This window comes from Monodelphis domestica, chromosome 5 (genome assembly GCF_027887165.1).
Source record: "Monodelphis domestica isolate mMonDom1 chromosome 5, mMonDom1.pri, whole genome shotgun sequence".
In the NCBI taxonomy this organism is placed as follows: domain Eukaryota; kingdom Metazoa; phylum Chordata; class Mammalia; order Didelphimorphia; family Didelphidae; genus Monodelphis; species Monodelphis domestica.
In genome coordinates, this window is record NC_077231.1 from 89,720,551 (window position 1) to 89,737,531 (window position 16,981).

General features: G+C 37.7%; 1 protein-coding gene across 3 annotated transcripts in view; it reads right to left on the bottom strand.

The window, feature by feature from the left end:
* NUP37 (nucleoporin 37) overlaps nt 1–16,981 on the bottom strand; it is a 52,167-nt gene that overhangs the window by 6,576 nt on the left and 28,610 nt on the right. For all 3 annotated transcript variants that reach the window (XM_001365526.3, XM_007503327.2, XM_016425820.2), the window contains 2 exons: nt 4,444–4,534; nt 1,680–1,861 (listed from right to left, as the gene is read on the bottom strand). In XM_001365526.3, the coding sequence (XP_001365563.1) occupies nt 1,680–1,861; nt 4,444–4,534 (273 nt within the window). The remainder of the gene's footprint in view (nt 1–1,679; nt 1,862–4,443; nt 4,535–16,981) is intronic.

The window sequence follows — 16,981 nt, forward strand, 5'->3', positions numbered from 1 at the left end:
TTGAGGACGGAGAAACACAGGCATGTGGTAGTTGTAGGGAAGCAGCAAGGAGACAGAGAAAGACCAGAGATGACAGGGGGGTGGGAGGGGGATCAGTAGAAAGAAGATGGGATGGAATCCTTTGGCCATACTAGAGGGTTATCCCTGGCAAGGAAAAAGGTCACTTCTTCATGTGAAATAGGGGAGGAAAAGATGGTGGCAGAAGGCATCTGGGTGCTGTGAGATGAGGAGGCATGGAGAAGAGGGAGCTTTTGGTGAATAATCTCAATGTTTTGAAAGAATATGAGGCCAAGCTCCTGGCTGAGTGGGGCAAGGGGAAGCCCTGTGACAGGTGATGATGAGGTTTGGAAGAGCTACTATGGAGACTAGGACAGGGATTATTGAGGGAGCTGTGAAAGGTTGCCTTACAGCATAGAAGTTATCAGATATGAATCTGTGGTGGACCTCAGGCAGTATACTCCATGATTTTCTCTAGCTTCACTCAGCAGCATGTCTATAGGAGAGAGCCAAGGCTAAGTAAAGATCACAGGTTGGGGTGAGGGCCTCACAAGAAGGCAGCATGGAGATAAGGACATAGAAAGGAGGATGGCAAAGCTGGTGTGAGGGTGATGGCCTTGGGGAAACTAAAAGGTCAAGGGTCTGGATGCCACAGTGGGGATGAAAAATGGGGTATGGAGTAGCAAGTCAAAAGGATCAAGAGGCTGTGATCAGATAAAGAAGTTTCAGGGCTCAAGAACACAGAAGTGGAGTATCTGTCGGGGGGGGCGGGGAAGGAAAGGGGGAAAGGGTGGCCAGATAAGGGTATGGCCATCTCCAGGTGGCTGAGGGAGGGAGAGGAGTAAGTCTTATGAAATGAGTGATGGGAGGAAAACATGCACTTGGGGTGCCTGAAGGACTGGTGGTGTGTGTTCTGAATTCCTTGAGGATGAGGGCAGGAGCTAGAGAGGAAGGTCACTGCACTTACTGAGGAAAGGGGAGATTGTCCAGGAAGTTGGCAGAGGATGGCTACTAATGCTGAAGTCACCGGATGATCAGGGGAGACAGCAAACAAGGGGGACAAGGAGTATCCAAACCCCATGTGGCAGTGAGTTAGGGGAACAAGAAGTACAGGGAGGTCATAGGGAGGCTGTGTCATCAGGAGGGAACCAGGCCCCAGAAGGTATCCTGTTTAGGCTGAATCTTAACAAGGATATTTTATGTAAAAATGGCAAATTTTCGGTATTTTTACAATGATTGATGGATACAATTATAATACCAGACATTTAAGAGTAAGCTTGAATCTCATAAATGGGGCCAAGACAACAATCTGCATCATTAGAAAGGCAAGAAGTGACCCACTGGGAAGATCCCCTCAAGTAGTAATGTAATGCTGGTGGGGCAGCCGAAAGGTCTGTGATGCTTGCTGATTGCATGAGAACTTCAGCCATGCACAAACACTCAGGACTTCTCTCCCGGCTCTGCCTCATCTCTTCTAGACTTCTGCTTTCCACTTCCTCGGGAGCTCCCTGACAGTAGAGCCTGTCTGGTTCTCTTGCATTTGTCTCCTCAGCCCTTGGCACAGTGCCTGGCACAGAGTAAACACTGAATAAATACTATTCACTCTATCACATATTAATGTTTAGCATAGTCCATAGTCTTGGAAAATAAAGATTAAAAAAAAATAATAAAAATGAGAATACCTGGACCGAGTAATATCCCAGATTAACCAATCATTTCCTGCAACAGCACCAACTTTGAAGGTGTTTCTTAAACACCAATGTGCTGACATTAATGGCATCTGTTCAGATTCAAGAGACAGGATAGCCTGCTGGGTAATGAGATCATAGAACCTGATTGTTCCATTCTTTTCTGCAACCATCAACTGTAAGACAAAAAAAGATAAATTTACTGAAAATGATCAATGCACTTTTTCCCCTATTTACATCTTTAATAACTCAATATGCAAGTCACTGCTATAAGATGTTGTTCCAAAAAAACTTTCTTGCTAATACACTAAATTATGAGGTGACAGGTTCAATTCACTGAACATTTTTAAAGAATTTAGTATGTTTGCAAGGCACTGTGATAGGTGATGGGGATATAAAGACAAAAATGTTTACTGGAGTTTATGATCTCCCAGAGGTCACAAGGCTGGGTGGCAAAAGGTTTTGTGCAAGTCTTCAATAAAAAGTGGGAGACCTTGAATAAAATAAGAAAAATAAATTTTAATGAAGAAATTCTTTAGGGTAATTTCAAGTGTTAAGACCATTAATGGCTTAAGAAAGAGGGCACACTCCCAAAATGCTGAAAAAGGTTGAGGTTAATTAATTAATTAGTTAAGTCTATAATTTCACATAATGTAAATTTTAAGGTACTCTCTGAGCTAGAGGAAGAATAAGTTCAAGAGTTTATTAAGGAGGTAGTTGAAGTCCTAGTTCACATCTGGCCTCAGACACTTCCTAGCTGTGTGACTCTGGGCAAGTCACTTAATCCCCATTGCCAGGCCCTTACCACTCATCTGCCTTAGAACCAATACACAGTATTGATTCTAAGGTGGAAGATGAGGGTTTCAAAAAAAAAAGTTTTATCAAGCACAGAGAAGATTTTTTTCCAAGTATCTCTTTCCCTAATTTAGTCATCAGTGTCTAAAGATCTGAAAGATGATTCATTCCTTGCTCCTCAAATCTGTTTATGATGTGAACTTTTTATATCTAGTTCATGTATCTATCTTATCTTGGTGTATGGTGTGAACTGATGTCCTAAATCTAATTTCTGTTAGAATGCTGTCCAGTTTTCCCAGAGATTTTTGTGAAGTAGTGAGTCCTTCTTCAGTCATTGGGGGTCTTTGGTTTTATTAAATATGATTATTTCTTCTGTATCCTATACACTAAATCTATTCCATTGCTTGCTCTCTCTTCTTTCCCAATTCTCTCTCTCCAGTACCAAATTATTTTTTAATGATTACTGCTTTGCAGTTGGGAAATCTGGTAGTGAATGTTCCCCTTTCTTCTTATTTTTCTCTATTGCTCTTGAGATTTACTCTCTAAGCAATTTCCACTGTCCCTAGGTCTAAACTTTAGGACCTAGCAGAATAAGTCTAATCTTTCTTCCACATGGTAGCTGCCCCTTGCAAATCTTTCCTTCTCCAGGCTAAGGATCTCTAGTCTCTTCAATCCTATCCATCATCATTATGGTAGCCCCTTCTTGTATGTGCTCTAGTTTATCAAAGTCCTTTCTAATAGTGTGGTGCTCACAACAAAATAATCCAGGGTAAGATTTAACCAGGGGCAAGAACAGTAAAATGATCATCTTCAACTTTCTAGATATTGTCACTATGACTAAATGTAGTTTAGTATTATTTTCTCTCCCTCCCCTTTAATTTAAATTAAAAAACCAAAACAAACAAACAAAAAAAAAACAACAACCCTTGCCTTCCATCTTAGAATACTGTGTATTGGTTCCAAAGCAGAAAAATGGTAAGGGCTAGGCAATGGGGGTTAAGTGCCTAGGGTCACATAGCTAGGAAGTGTTTCTGGCCAGATTTAAAGCCAGGACTTCCCATCTCTGGGCCTGGTTCTCAGTTCACTGAAGCACCTAGCTGCCTCCCAACTCAAATTTTATTTAACAAGCATTTATTAAGTATCTACTATCTGTGAAATACTAATGTGTGCTGGGAATGTACAAGGATAAAAAAGGGTAATACAGTTCCTGTCCCCAAGAGGTTTAAAATTAACTAGGGGAAAACTATATATAGACTGATAAATATAATACAAGGTAGGGAAGAATGAGGATAAAGGAGAGATCAGACAAAGTACTCTAGGACAATCTAATGAGGAAAGCATTAACAACTTTGGGCCAAAGGGTAGAAACAGGGAAGGCTTTCCAGACACAGCACTTGAGCTGAGCCTTGAAATTCAATTCAAATCAGCCAGCTTTACTAGATGCCTCCTCTGTATACAGCATCATAAGGTATTGGGATTATAGACATCAAATGACAGTTTCTGCCTCTAAGGAATTTAGACTGAACCAGGAGATAAAACTCTTCTAGAGATGTAGGTTCAAGATAACCTTAAGGAGAAGACACAAAAAGTTGTCAGCAGACTGTGAAGGGAACTAAGGATTTCAGAGGCAGAGGTAAAGAAAGAATGCTTTCAAGGCATTGGGGGAGAGTCCATGCAAAGGGATGGGAGTAGAAGGAATGTTGATTTCTGACACTAGGAAGAAGGTCAATTTGGCCAAATAAGTTGGGCATAGGCTAGAGCAGTGTATGTCAGAGAACTTTAAGAAAAAGATAGAACCTAGAGGTTAATTCTTGTATTAAATTTACTAAAGAAGTTGCAGCAGGCATTATCCATGTACTTTATTTATGGAGTTTCTTTATAGTTGGAGCCCACGTACAAAGTCTATTTGTATTCTTTTTGTATTGAAGAAAAACAAAAAAAAACCCACCCTCATAAGACTCACCTTACAAGCTTCCTCAGGATGCCAACAGACACTCCTTCCAGGGGAACGGAGAACAAAATAAGCTTTCTGATTCCCTTCTAAGTCCCAGACTCTAGCAAGAGAATATGACAGGATTTACTATTACTTTGAAATTGTTTACTTACATGACATTTTTCAAAGCAGCTAACCATATAATAAAATTAGATTTTGTAGTTACTCCATATTTCTTTTTAAACCCTTACCTCCTGCCTTTGACTCTAAGGCAGAAAAGTAGAAAGGACCAGGCAATTGGGATTAAATGACTTGCATAGGGTCGCACAGCTAGGAAGTATCTGAAGTCACATTTGAACCTAGGACCTCCTGTCTCTGTCTGGTGTTCTATCCACTGGGATTCCTAGCTGCCTTTTATGTATATGTATTTAAAGAAAAATTTAAGCAAATGAAACATTACAAAAATCCAAGTCCTATTCTCTATGCCATTATAAAAAGCTGAAGTGTTTTCATACTTAAGTCATATAGAAAGCTGCCATACTCCTTCTGTGATGTGATTAATATGATATAACACATGCAAAATTATCTTGGCACTGTGACATGGCAATAACTTTAAAGCTAATTACTTTCTATACTGTGGGTTATATTCTGGAGTTTCCAGGAGCTGAGTATCACTAGACTAAACAGGCTGTAATTCCTACAGTCAGTTCATGTTATATTTTCCATCGATGGAGCTGCAAAGACAGAGCTCCTATTTTCAAAATAACAACATGTAATTATGCAGTAGCTTCCAACAAGGATTGGCAAAATTGAATTCCTTGAGGTCAAGGGCCACTTACTTGGTATTCCCTTGACCTCTCTGACCATCCTAGACAAACGACTGTTCATATTTATGATTCTTTTGCTTTAGCTCTCCTCTCCTTTTACTGCTGCTGCCACCAGCTTAGCCCCTTTGTTACAATTTTTTTCCAAGGAGAACTCAGGAGTGGTGACCAAACAGAATTGGGCCTGTTCCAATAACTTCCTTGCTTGTAAAAGAAAAGGAATCTCTGAGGTAGAAATTTTGTATACGTATAATGGTAGTATATAATAATAAACGTGTAATAAGCAGAGTGGAAATGGCATGCCAAAATAACAGATAGCCAGCCAGTGTGCTGCACCAGTGCCCATTTCATCTTAAAGGACCTAAATATAGCCTGATGGGTGGACTCTATGGGAAGACATGAACAAGAGTTGTACTAGATGAGAAAATACAGATGAACTGAGGAAGTACCCCAGAAAATCAACTTTGGATCCACCATAGAGATGGACTACAAGGAAGGGGTATGTCTAATGATCAATCAGTCAGCATTTATTAAATGCTTACTAGGCACTGAACTTGGCCCTAGGAACAGGATGTATTAATAACCCAGAAGTAACTACATTGCTATAGATACCATCAATTGGTGGTTTAGGTGACTTTCTTAAAAGACTAGTTTCTTGGAATTTATTTAGTTTTTTTTTTTAATTTTTCCTTTCATTCCCATTGTGAAAGGGAATTTTTTTATTTTAACTTAATCAATCAAGTACTTGGAGTGCTCCACTCTTTTAACTTAATCAGTCAGGAACTGGAGGATCCTTTTGATAAAAGTTCACACCCTAAGAGGACTGGAGGTGGATTCCCATAGGCACCGCCCAAGCAGTGCCCAGAAAATTAAGAAACTACGATTGATTCCTGAGATGTGACTGGAGGAGCTGATGGGTGGAGAAAACTGAATGTAAGAGGGAGCCTCTGGGTCCCTTGGGGTCTTTTGGCGGCTTAGTCTTTTGGTGGCTCAGTCTGGTTGGGCTCAGCTTGATTAGGCATTCAAGTCTGCCTTGGATTCCGTGTTGGTGACTTGAGGAGTTCAGCTTCAGTGACTCGCTTGGGTTGAGGAGACCTTGGCCTGAGACACTGGCTCTTTGGCTCTTCTGTCTTTGGTGGGACATTCTCTTTGGTCTCTTTGGATCTGGACTTAGGGTATTTATCTAAGGAATATTTTATACCTCCTTCCTACATTTCCCCCTTGACTATCTCTACCTTGCTAAAATAAAGCTACAAACAGCCTTGTGACTTGAGTTAATTTTTATAAATGGCAACTACAACAATTTAAAAAAATTCTTATATTTGTAAAACCCATTTTAATTATTATACCATAAAGTTTCCCAAGCTCAATGTTTTCCATTTGTAGGCAGCCCAGTGGCACAGTGGATAGAGCACTGGCCTTGAGTAAGGAGGAGCTGAGTTCAAATCTGGCCTCTGCCACATTCTGGGAGATCCTGGACAAGTCACTTCACCTCTGTCTGCCTACAGCTCTAAGTGGAGATAATGATAGCACCTTCTTCCCAGGATGGCTGTAAGGATCACTCTAAAACATTAGCACAGTGCCTGGCACATTATTAGATGATTAAAAGCTTAGTTCTTTCCCTTTTTCCTTCCCTCCCTCACTTGAACAGAAAGGAGAAACAATGCTGACATGGGAAAGGGAAGTCAAAGAATGAGTAAGTGGTCAGCAGAGTGGTCACAAGATTCTCCTTTTATGACTCATCTGAGTAATGATATACTTTTCTATTTGTGCTACAGTATCTTTCATTGAATTTTGCTTCTAGACTCTTTTGATTATCTCATTATGGGACTTTATTTTTTATTAAAGCAATTTTAAAAATCAAGAAAAAAGTAATTTGAAAGAAAATGTATTTAGCAAAAAAACGACCATTTGTAATGTTTGAAAATCAAATATTCACTTAAAAACTAATTCAAGTGTTTTTTTAAAAAAAAAAGGATATCTAATTGACCAAGTAGATTAGATGCAGACTTTCACCACTGTGGCATTTAGATCCATTTAAATAAAATAAATTGTTTCCCAACTACATTTAGTGTATAGGGGGAAAAATATGATTTTGTTGCATTACAAGGTTGTTGGGCTTGGCAATATAACAGCTACATTTATTAGACATACATATAAAACGAAGCAAGAAATAAAATGCTACACTAGCATCTATTTTATTTCTACTGAAATAATAAAATTTTGCTTTGCATATTTAGTGAATCCTCAAGAGATCGGTTCAAAACCCTCATTCACTTGATTCCACTCTAATATGCAGTTGATTTTACATGTTAATTATTATGTAAAACACAAGTATAAACCAGGATTTTACCCCTCTTTCAAAGGGAAAGCAAGATGTGGAAGTTATAGAATAAGGATAACAGTATTTTATCAATTCCAGCCAAGAAATTAAGGAAACTTATTTTCTCAAATAGCATATCTGATCATTATGCTACCTGCACTTAGAAAAAACCCATACCCTCACCTCCAAAAACATCTCAATTTAACACCAAGCAATACTTAATAACAACTCTCTTGGCTTCCCCTACTTCTTTGGGATAAGATGACTTCTGGTTTTCAAATATATGCTTAATTCAACAGATTTCAGTGGTTGTATAACTTAAGACCAAACATGAAAAAGACAATAAATTAGGCTACAATTATCAGAATTAATTAGCTATAGAGACTGTGTAAAGTATGTAATTCTTTTTTTTTTTAACTCTTATCTTCCATCCAAGGTAGAATTGTAGTAAGGGCTAGGGATTGGGAGTTAAATGATTTGTCCAGGGTCACACAGCTAGGAAGTTTTTGAGACCAAATATGAAGCTAGGACCTCCCATTTCTAGGTTGACTCTCACTGCTTCTAGATTTAATTTTCCTGATAGTTCTTGCTAGGTAGTCAGAAAAATGTGTGGAACTTATAACTATGTTCATATGTTCATTGTGTGTTTTCCTATCCTCCGTAAGGGTGGCACAATGGCACAATTAGGCATTTAATTTAGACACCTAACTTGACCTTGCCTCCTGACAGTCTAATGAACTTTCAGGGAAAGCAAAAGGCAAAGCTTTTCTGTACTACTTATTAGAAAGGGAATTTGGAACTAATTTTTCTTCTTTTGCATTATAATTAGATTACATTTTTATATTTATGAGCATCTATTTATATGTATTTTTTAAAAAACCCTTCCCTTTTGTCCTAGAATCAATACTCTATTGATTTTAAGGCAAAAGAGCAATAAGGGCTAGGCAATGGGAATTAAGTGACTTCCCCAGGGTCACATAGCTAAGAAGTGTCTGAGGCCAGATTTGAACCAGGATTTCTTGTCTCTAAGCCTGGAGTTCTATTTACTAAGCCACTCAACTGCCCTTGTTTTATATGTATTTAAAAATCTAAATAATCAAAAGTCACCAAATCAGGAATGTGTTTTGTATTATCTAAATCAATTTGACTTCAATTCAAAGGAAAAAATATAGCTTATAAGAAACTTAAAAAATTTTTTTCTAAGATACAGGAATAAATAATACTTAAATGTGGAAAATAAAATGTTCAAAAAGCCAACTATGAGCCAGGCACTGTATTTAGCTATCTCATTTGATCCTTATAATAACCTTGTGGGGTGGGTGCTTGCCCCATGATGCTCTATTTCTCAAAATAGCAAGTGCTTCTTCCATTTAAATGTTGTCTGTATTGGCCCACAGAGAGTTGGACAGGACTGAAATGACTAAAAAAAAAAAATTGAATTATAATTTAATCATTTTGTGGTGCACATTCAAGATGCCTAGAAATTTAATTCATTATTGTTCAAAAACTTATTCATTAACATGGTTGTGTTTTTCATTTTTTTGTTTTTGTTTTAAGGAACTGTATTGATAAGAGATAGAATTCAGACTTCCTGAATCCAGATTCTTTGGGTAGTGTAGCTGATAGAACATTAGACCATAAGAGAAATTGTCATAGAATAAATGAAAATGCTTCACGTTTTAGGATAAAAATTATGTATCATTTTGAGAGTTAAAGACTAATGCTAAATGTTAATGGCAGTGCAGAATCATTCATAAAAGTAGAAAAATTACTTCATCTTGTCCTCAAAAGATCATGTTGTTGGATGTATTTCAGCCAGAGCTCCAGTTGTTAATTTTATTTTTTCTGGAATTGCTTTAATAAAAAATCACATGTACCCCCAAAAAACAAACAAACAAACAAACAAATAAATAAATAAATAAATGTTGTCTGTAGATGAACTGATCTGACAGCCATTCTCTCTTGAGTAGGCCTTTTCCATTGTTTACAAAAGCAGAAAATAGTCAAGCAAAGTCTAGAACTCCCCCAAGAAACTAGGTCAATTTTCCTTCTCTAGGCCTTCATTTCCTGACCTGTGTTCTGTGAATGCCAGGGGTACATTGGGGTTATTGCTAGACTAGATAAGTGTGTTAGGGGTTCTCACTGAGTGTGCAGAAAATGATATGATATGTACACTTGTATTTACAGGTCAGGACCTGAGTCTTCCTTCCCTCTCCTAGGGCAAAGTCCTGTGATGATGGGCTGGGATGATCTTGTCCTATCTAGCTTTAATACTCTATGATTGTTAAGTTACATGACTCTCTCAGGTAACTTCTGACCCAACTGAAACTATTTCTAAAATACAAAAATTATAAAATTTGTTTTTTGCTTTATATTTATGCTGCACGTCATATATATTTTTATATGCACTTGTTTTCCTCATCAGAAAAAAAGCTGAAGCTTCCCAAATTGGGATTACTCATTTTTTGTACTTGTAACATCAGTGCCTAGCACACAGAACATCTAATTGGTCTTAGTAAAAATAAAAAAATGGGCAATTTTAAACAAAGTTAGTTTTGCCATTATTCAACTTTCTTACATGCAAATTATGCTAATAGATTCAAATAAAGAAGGACAAATTTTGACATCGATGATTGTTTTTCAAGAGTAAAGAATGTTCAAATGGAGCCATTATAAAACTGTGAAAGCAGTTTAAAACAAAACAAAACAACCCAACAACTAGCCACAGTTTCTTAAAGATTTCAAGAGTTGGCAGGAAAAAAGGTGTTGTGATTTTGGCCAGGTTGAGGAATTAACCACAATGGCCTTGATGGTCAAACCTCTTAAATGTCATTACATCTCCTTAGAAGTATGCAGACAGTGTGATTCAAAACCTCTGTTTGGTCATGGAATAATTTTGAATCCTAAAAAGTTCATACTGATAGGTTTTCAAGTAAAATCAGGCTGACAACAAGGAATGAAATTGGTTTATTTATGAATGTTCACAGGTTGTAGGAGAAATCATATGTCTGCCTCAACTCCTAGGGCAGGTCCCTTTTAAGGATTTCTGAAACCCTGACCCACCTCACTCCCTCCCTGCTGCCCCAAACTGACAATGTTAACTAACATCCTAGATGGATTACAGGCTAAATGTATCAGAGATGTTCTCGGGTGCTGGCACCATGACTTTCATAGCACACAAGTGATGAGTTGGTGGATGGCTGGGTGGCAGAACAAAGCTGCTCCCTAAATATCTTTTTTCTCTATGCTTAGTAAGCTTTTGGGTTGGGTAGCTCTGAATCCTTCGCTCAAACTCTACTGCTAACTCTAGCTGCCTATCTGGTAAATGGGTGCGTTTTATAACAAAGGAAAAGTGGACTTAGTTTGAGCTGTGCATATTCTTGGAGATGTAATTATATTAATGCAGGCTGAGCATGCTTGATCTTTATGAAAACAAAGGGAGAAAACCTATGGGAGACTAACAGGAAGTCCACTAGCCTTGGAGTCTAATTCTGAATGTACTACTATGCCAGCTTCACCTAACTGCAGTCTGTTACCTATACAATGGGAAGAGTAGCTGCCCTATTCAAGGGGCATCAAGCTGAGTGAGAAAAACAGTGTGTGAGGCCCAGTGGAAAGAGGACCAAGGTTCAGATCTTACAGATTTGTCTCCCTGGGAAAAGGTAAGCTCTGCAGGGACAGTTGCACCATTTTATTTGTATCCTCAGGGCCTGGCAAAGAAGTGAGTGCTTAGTAAATATTTGCTGGTTGACAATATGATTGGGCTTAAGATAACATTCACCATCCTTTAGTCTTTTGACTCAGTTTCCCCTGGAAGAGCAATGGGAAAATTAGTAAAAAGGTGGTAGCAGTAATGAGGAAGAACTCTGGTGTGGAGCTGTGTGGGATAGAAGGGCCTAGAGTCACAAAGTAGGGTGACGAAAGCTCAAACCCAGAGAAAGCTCAGCACCTTGCTGTTACACCCACATTCAATGGATACCTGCACGTGGGCAAGACCTCCTGACACCCTAACTCTACCTGGCTATGCTTGCCCCTTGTAGATTTCCACATTGGTGGAAGCTTAGAAAAGCTCAAAATCTGATGCCTGTGGGAGGGTAGAGTAGCAGATCTAATCTCAAGGTGCCCTGAGAAGCCATGCTAATTCCATATTTTGAAAGAATTGTTCAGTGAAGTGGGCAGGCCTGTCCTGGTATCCTCAGATCTGAGATATAGCAACCTGGAACACTGACATGCCGCTTGGGGGATTCATAGTGGCAGGCAGTCCCAGACCTTTCTAGGATAAATATGATAGAAATAGGAGCTCTTTTAAGTAGGGAATGGGGAAGGAGGGAAGGAAATATGTTCCTAACATTCAACTCTGAATACACCTTCCCACAGAAAGTGGTTAACTTCAGGCACATTATGGGCTATATGGGCATTTGTGTCCTGCTCTGATCATCACAACACTATTATTATGGAAAAATGAGTTCTAAATCACAAACTTACAAATCAAAATTATTTGGAAGTTGAGGATATTTTTTAAAAACTCATACCTTCCATCTTAGAATCAGTACTTTGCATTGGTTCTAAAGTAGAACAGAAGTAAGAGCTAGGCAATGGAGATTAAGTGACTTGCCCAGTCATGCTGCTAGTAGGTGTCTGAGGCTGAATATGAACTCAGAAGACTCATCTTCCTGAATCCATGCATGGAGGTCTATCCACTACGCCATCTAGCTAAGTGTCTAATTCTTTTAATCAATCCCAGTATATTTCCTGTGTGTTGTTTTTTTATTTAACCCATATTCCTTCATTCCTCCCAAATCAGTTGAGGACTTATAACTGGCTTATGTCTGATTCATTGATTCTATAATTCAGAGGTGTTCGCATTTAATCAAGATTTTGGAGCATAGAACATTTAGCAACTACATTAATTAGAGTTGAGAGGTGTGGGCTAGTCCTCTTATAGCTATATTTAATTGCTTTGTTCTCTCTATTTTATGATTTATGATATTATTATGATTTGATATTATGATTATGATAAACATTTTTAAACCCTTTGTCTTAAAATCATTACTAAGGATCAGTTCTAAGGCAGAAGAGTGGTAAAGACTAGGCAATTGGGGTTAAGTGAGTTGCCCAAGGTCATACAGCTAGGAAGAGTTGTCAGCAGGATTTAGGTGCATAAAGATGACTATTCCTGACTTCAGGCCTGGTAAACCTGCATGACTGGAGAGAATGAGGGTAATCTTGACAGAAACAGGGAGGCAAGAAGAAAGGGTATGTTTAGAGGAAAAACAATGAATTTTAGTTTTAAGTCTTCATGAGAATGTTGTTTGATAATGTTGCCAAAAACATATAGCCATTTCAAATGGCTTCTTGGAATATTTGCTTGTTTGTTGTTAACCAAATTCAACTGACTCTTGAATATTCCTACAAATAGAGGCAAGGATAATACAAAATGGCAGATAATCCAAAAATCATTTATACTTGGCTTTAGACTGTGTTTTTGTACTTACATTTGACTATGGGTGTGTCTGATATTCTGGGATTCATTTCAAACCAAAAAAATGAAACCACATTTTGAATATCTAACTTAAGAGTTGGGAAGTTGTTAAATTTCTTCATCTTGCCCCCTGCTAAATTTTTCCCCTGCAATCCACTCCATTCTGAGAATGGGTCACTTATTCTCATACCAATGCAAGAATGCTCTTTTTAAAACTTTCCTTGGTTAGGGAAAAGTAGTTAACTGTTTGGGTTTTACATAGCTTTAACAGCAGGCAAAATCCAAAGTAGAAAGTGAGCTACATGTCCTCTGTGAAAGAGATTCTAGGCATATGATTGTAAAGAATAGGTCTGAATAAGCCCAGATTCTGTATTGCTGCTAGATTCAACTCTTAATAGGTGAACTAGAAACAGCACACCCAAGGGCAAAGGCTTCACTGCTGAACAGAGAATCAACTCTGTGCTGGCAGAAACCAATGGGTTCAACTACAGTGGTCAAAGATCTACATGAAATAAGTAACTCTATCTACTTAAATGTTTCCATTGAGTATAAAAATCTTTGAATACTAGACATGACTCTTGGACTTCTGGCCAAATTGTTCCTGTGGTGAAATAAGATGCAGGCTTATAGAAATATTAGTGCTGAAAGAAACTTTAAGAGTTAAACTTGCTGATCTCCAAGGTTACTTCTGGAGAGAGCTGAAGTCTACTTTGCTTCTAGTTGGGTAGAGCTATCTGTGAAAATTATTGCTTAATTTCACTTCGGTGTAAACAGGATTTTTGTGTATATAAAATGGTCTCTGCTGTCTTTTCCACTCTGCCACTACCCTCTTCTTTGAAAATCATATACTCAAGAGATAAAAGGTATTATGCAAATTAAGTACTGGAATATTGACAAAATCCTAGATATTGAGAAGTCTTTTAAAAAATGATAATTAGTAGAGGGTGAAGTTCCTTTTGTAGATTCCAAAGAAGGATCTTTTTCTTTTTATTCCATTGTTCTTGATTTCTGGCTGGCTAATTATCTGCTTGGGAGTTCACAGTAAAAGGAAATTTCTGCTACTAAATGTTTTTGTCAATGTGGACAAAAGGAAAATGGATGGTATTAACTGACACATCTGTATCCACTTGGCTTCTCTAACTGGTAGAAAACATGACCCTTGTGAAAGAAATAGGTTGTTTGATGAATTGTAATGCACAATAAAATATGGTAAGTAATAGTTTGGAGATATGATCAAAGTGGTTAAGGGCCACACTGGAGAGTTTCACGGGAGGATGGACTGTTACTTCCTCCAATAGCTAAAGGAATAAATGGAATAGGGAGGTGGTCAGGGAAAGAGATTTCTCTGCACATCTCCATGTTTTCCAATAATGCCAGTACATAATATGGCCTCATACCACATGCCTTTTTTCACTATTTCCCAACATCTTGTCAGCTCATGTGATCCTAATTGTGAAAAGCAAATCTATTTCCTTCTTTACTCAGATGACAATTAAGAAAGATTCACGAATATCTAGTATGTGCCAAGAGCTCTGTGCAAAAAAAAAAAGAGAGAGAGAGAGCTCTATTTCTTCAATAAGACTATCATCACTGAGCTTTGACACTCTCCTTGATAATAAAAATACTAGAGTACTATTCAATTTAATTCAATAAACATTTAAAGGTCTACCCACATTAGGGAAACAACAGGATATAGAGGTAAATACAAAATCTATGCAAAGCAGTTTTTGGGTGAAGTGGGGAAGTACTCTGAGGGAATCAGGAAAATCTATGTAGGAAGAAGTAAGGTGTGAGCTGAGCTTTTCTGGGAGCTAGAAAATATAACAAGTGAGAAAGAGAACATCCCCTCAAGGATAGGATTGGGGAGACATAGCTCCTGAAAAGGCAGAGATAAGGGACATGTTACTGTGCAGAGAACAGCAAATAGGCCAGTTTGGGTGAAAAATAGTGTGTGTGAGTGGGAGGATTAATATGAAATCCAGTAGGAAAGACAGTGTGAGCTAGCATGTAGGAGACTTTTGAGTTTAAATTTTATCCTCGAGGCACAGGGGAATCACTGAAGCTTTTTGAGCAAGGGAGTAATGAGGTCAGACCTGTGCTTTAGTAACATCAATTCAGTAGCTCTGTGGTGGGTAGCCTGGGAGAGAGGGAGAGCCTGGAAAGAGGATCCTATTAGGCAGTAACAAAGGGAGGTTTTTAGACTTCTTTTCACATGACCTTTTCCTGTAAAATATGCCTTAGGTTCCATAATACACTTGAAGCAATTAGAGAATAACCACAGAAAGTGTTCAGAAGAGGAAAAGAAAGGTATTCGTTAGAGTAAACAGAGGCTTCATTAAAGAGGCATGGCTGAGCAGAACACTGATGAATGGGAAGATATGAATAAGTTGAGACTAAGAAAGAATTCTAGTTGGGAATAAGAGTATAATCAAAAACATGGAATTAGCAGGGCATGTGCTAACACTCTCCTAGAGTGCACTAGGGAGGCTAGAAAGGGCAGAGCTAGATTAATTAGCCTTCTAGGTTATCTATAAACTGCTTTGAAACTGATGAGGCAAAAAGCCATAACAACAAAAAAAGAATGTTTGTTAAATTATGTGCTTTCAAAAGTTCCTTAATGAATGTTGATGAACTTCTAAAAATAGACTCCTAAAGGACAAAGATTACACTAAAAAAGCGTTTGATGAGTATCTAGAAAAGTGACATACATATCTAGGCAAGCAACCTTTATTTATAATAGGGCAGTTAGGAAATATAAGCAATTTTACTTTAAGATAAAAATAAGGGTCCCAAATAAGGGATAATTACATTTGATATATCTTTTTTATTCCTAAATGGCAAAACCAACACTACAACCATGCGATGTGAAAAATAATCTAGGTAGAATTTCAGGGAAAAATACCTCTGAATTCCATTTGGGCATTTAATTTTTAAAACTGAACATTTTGAAGACAATATATCTCTCTATAAAAGGATGGATACTTTTTAAATGTTAAACTCAAACTTCTGAGACAACTTTTATGACATTCTGAGGGAAGTAAGAATCACTTAAGAATTTTAAAATAAAGTTAGAAATAATAAGGACCAACAGTTCAGGTTCTTGGAATTGCATGAAAAGGATTAATCGATGCTCTGTGAAAACAGCTAATAGATATAAAGCAAGGTTGTGAAGCAAAGTTTATTTATATACAGGTGAGAAGCTATCTGAGGCCAGTGTACAGAAGAATCACTAACATGATTTAATTTGTATAGACAAACCTTACATCTTTTCATATTGGATCTATTTTTGAAAAGATGAGGATATTGAAAAATTTGCCACCTCTACAATATCCTCGTGTGTTCTACTTTTCTGGGTCTGTGTTAGATCAAACTAAGCCCCATGAGGGCAAGGCCCTTGCCTGTATCCTAAACTGTTTTCCCCATGATCTCAATACACAATAGGTACTTGATAAACTCTGAACTGTGTTTTGAATTGTATTTGTAGTTTAGCACGGGTAATGGGGGACCTCAAAAAATCAATATAATCCCACCATCACTGAAATACCATAGGTCAGTTTTCAAGCTGATCACATGTAGTGATTTCATTTTTAAGGAATTCAGAATAAATAGGAGAATTTTCTTCCGCAACATAAGTTTTAACATAAACTTACCAGTAATATCGCAAAGGGAATATTAGTATTTCATTATTTCCAAGAAAAACCCTGAGTCCAATTTGTAGCCTAAAATTTAACTCTGTGCTGAATATTAGTTATAACTTTAAAGGAAAACACCTTTTACCATTCACACCAACAGAGAAGATGAAAAAAAAAACAAAATCCAAACCAAAACAAAAGCCCTATGTGAATGACACTAAGTGACTTGTTGGCACAGCCCATTTTTGGAAAACATGAGATCCAAAGAAGTCAAGTTTAAATTTCTCTAAGTACTAATATGGTAATT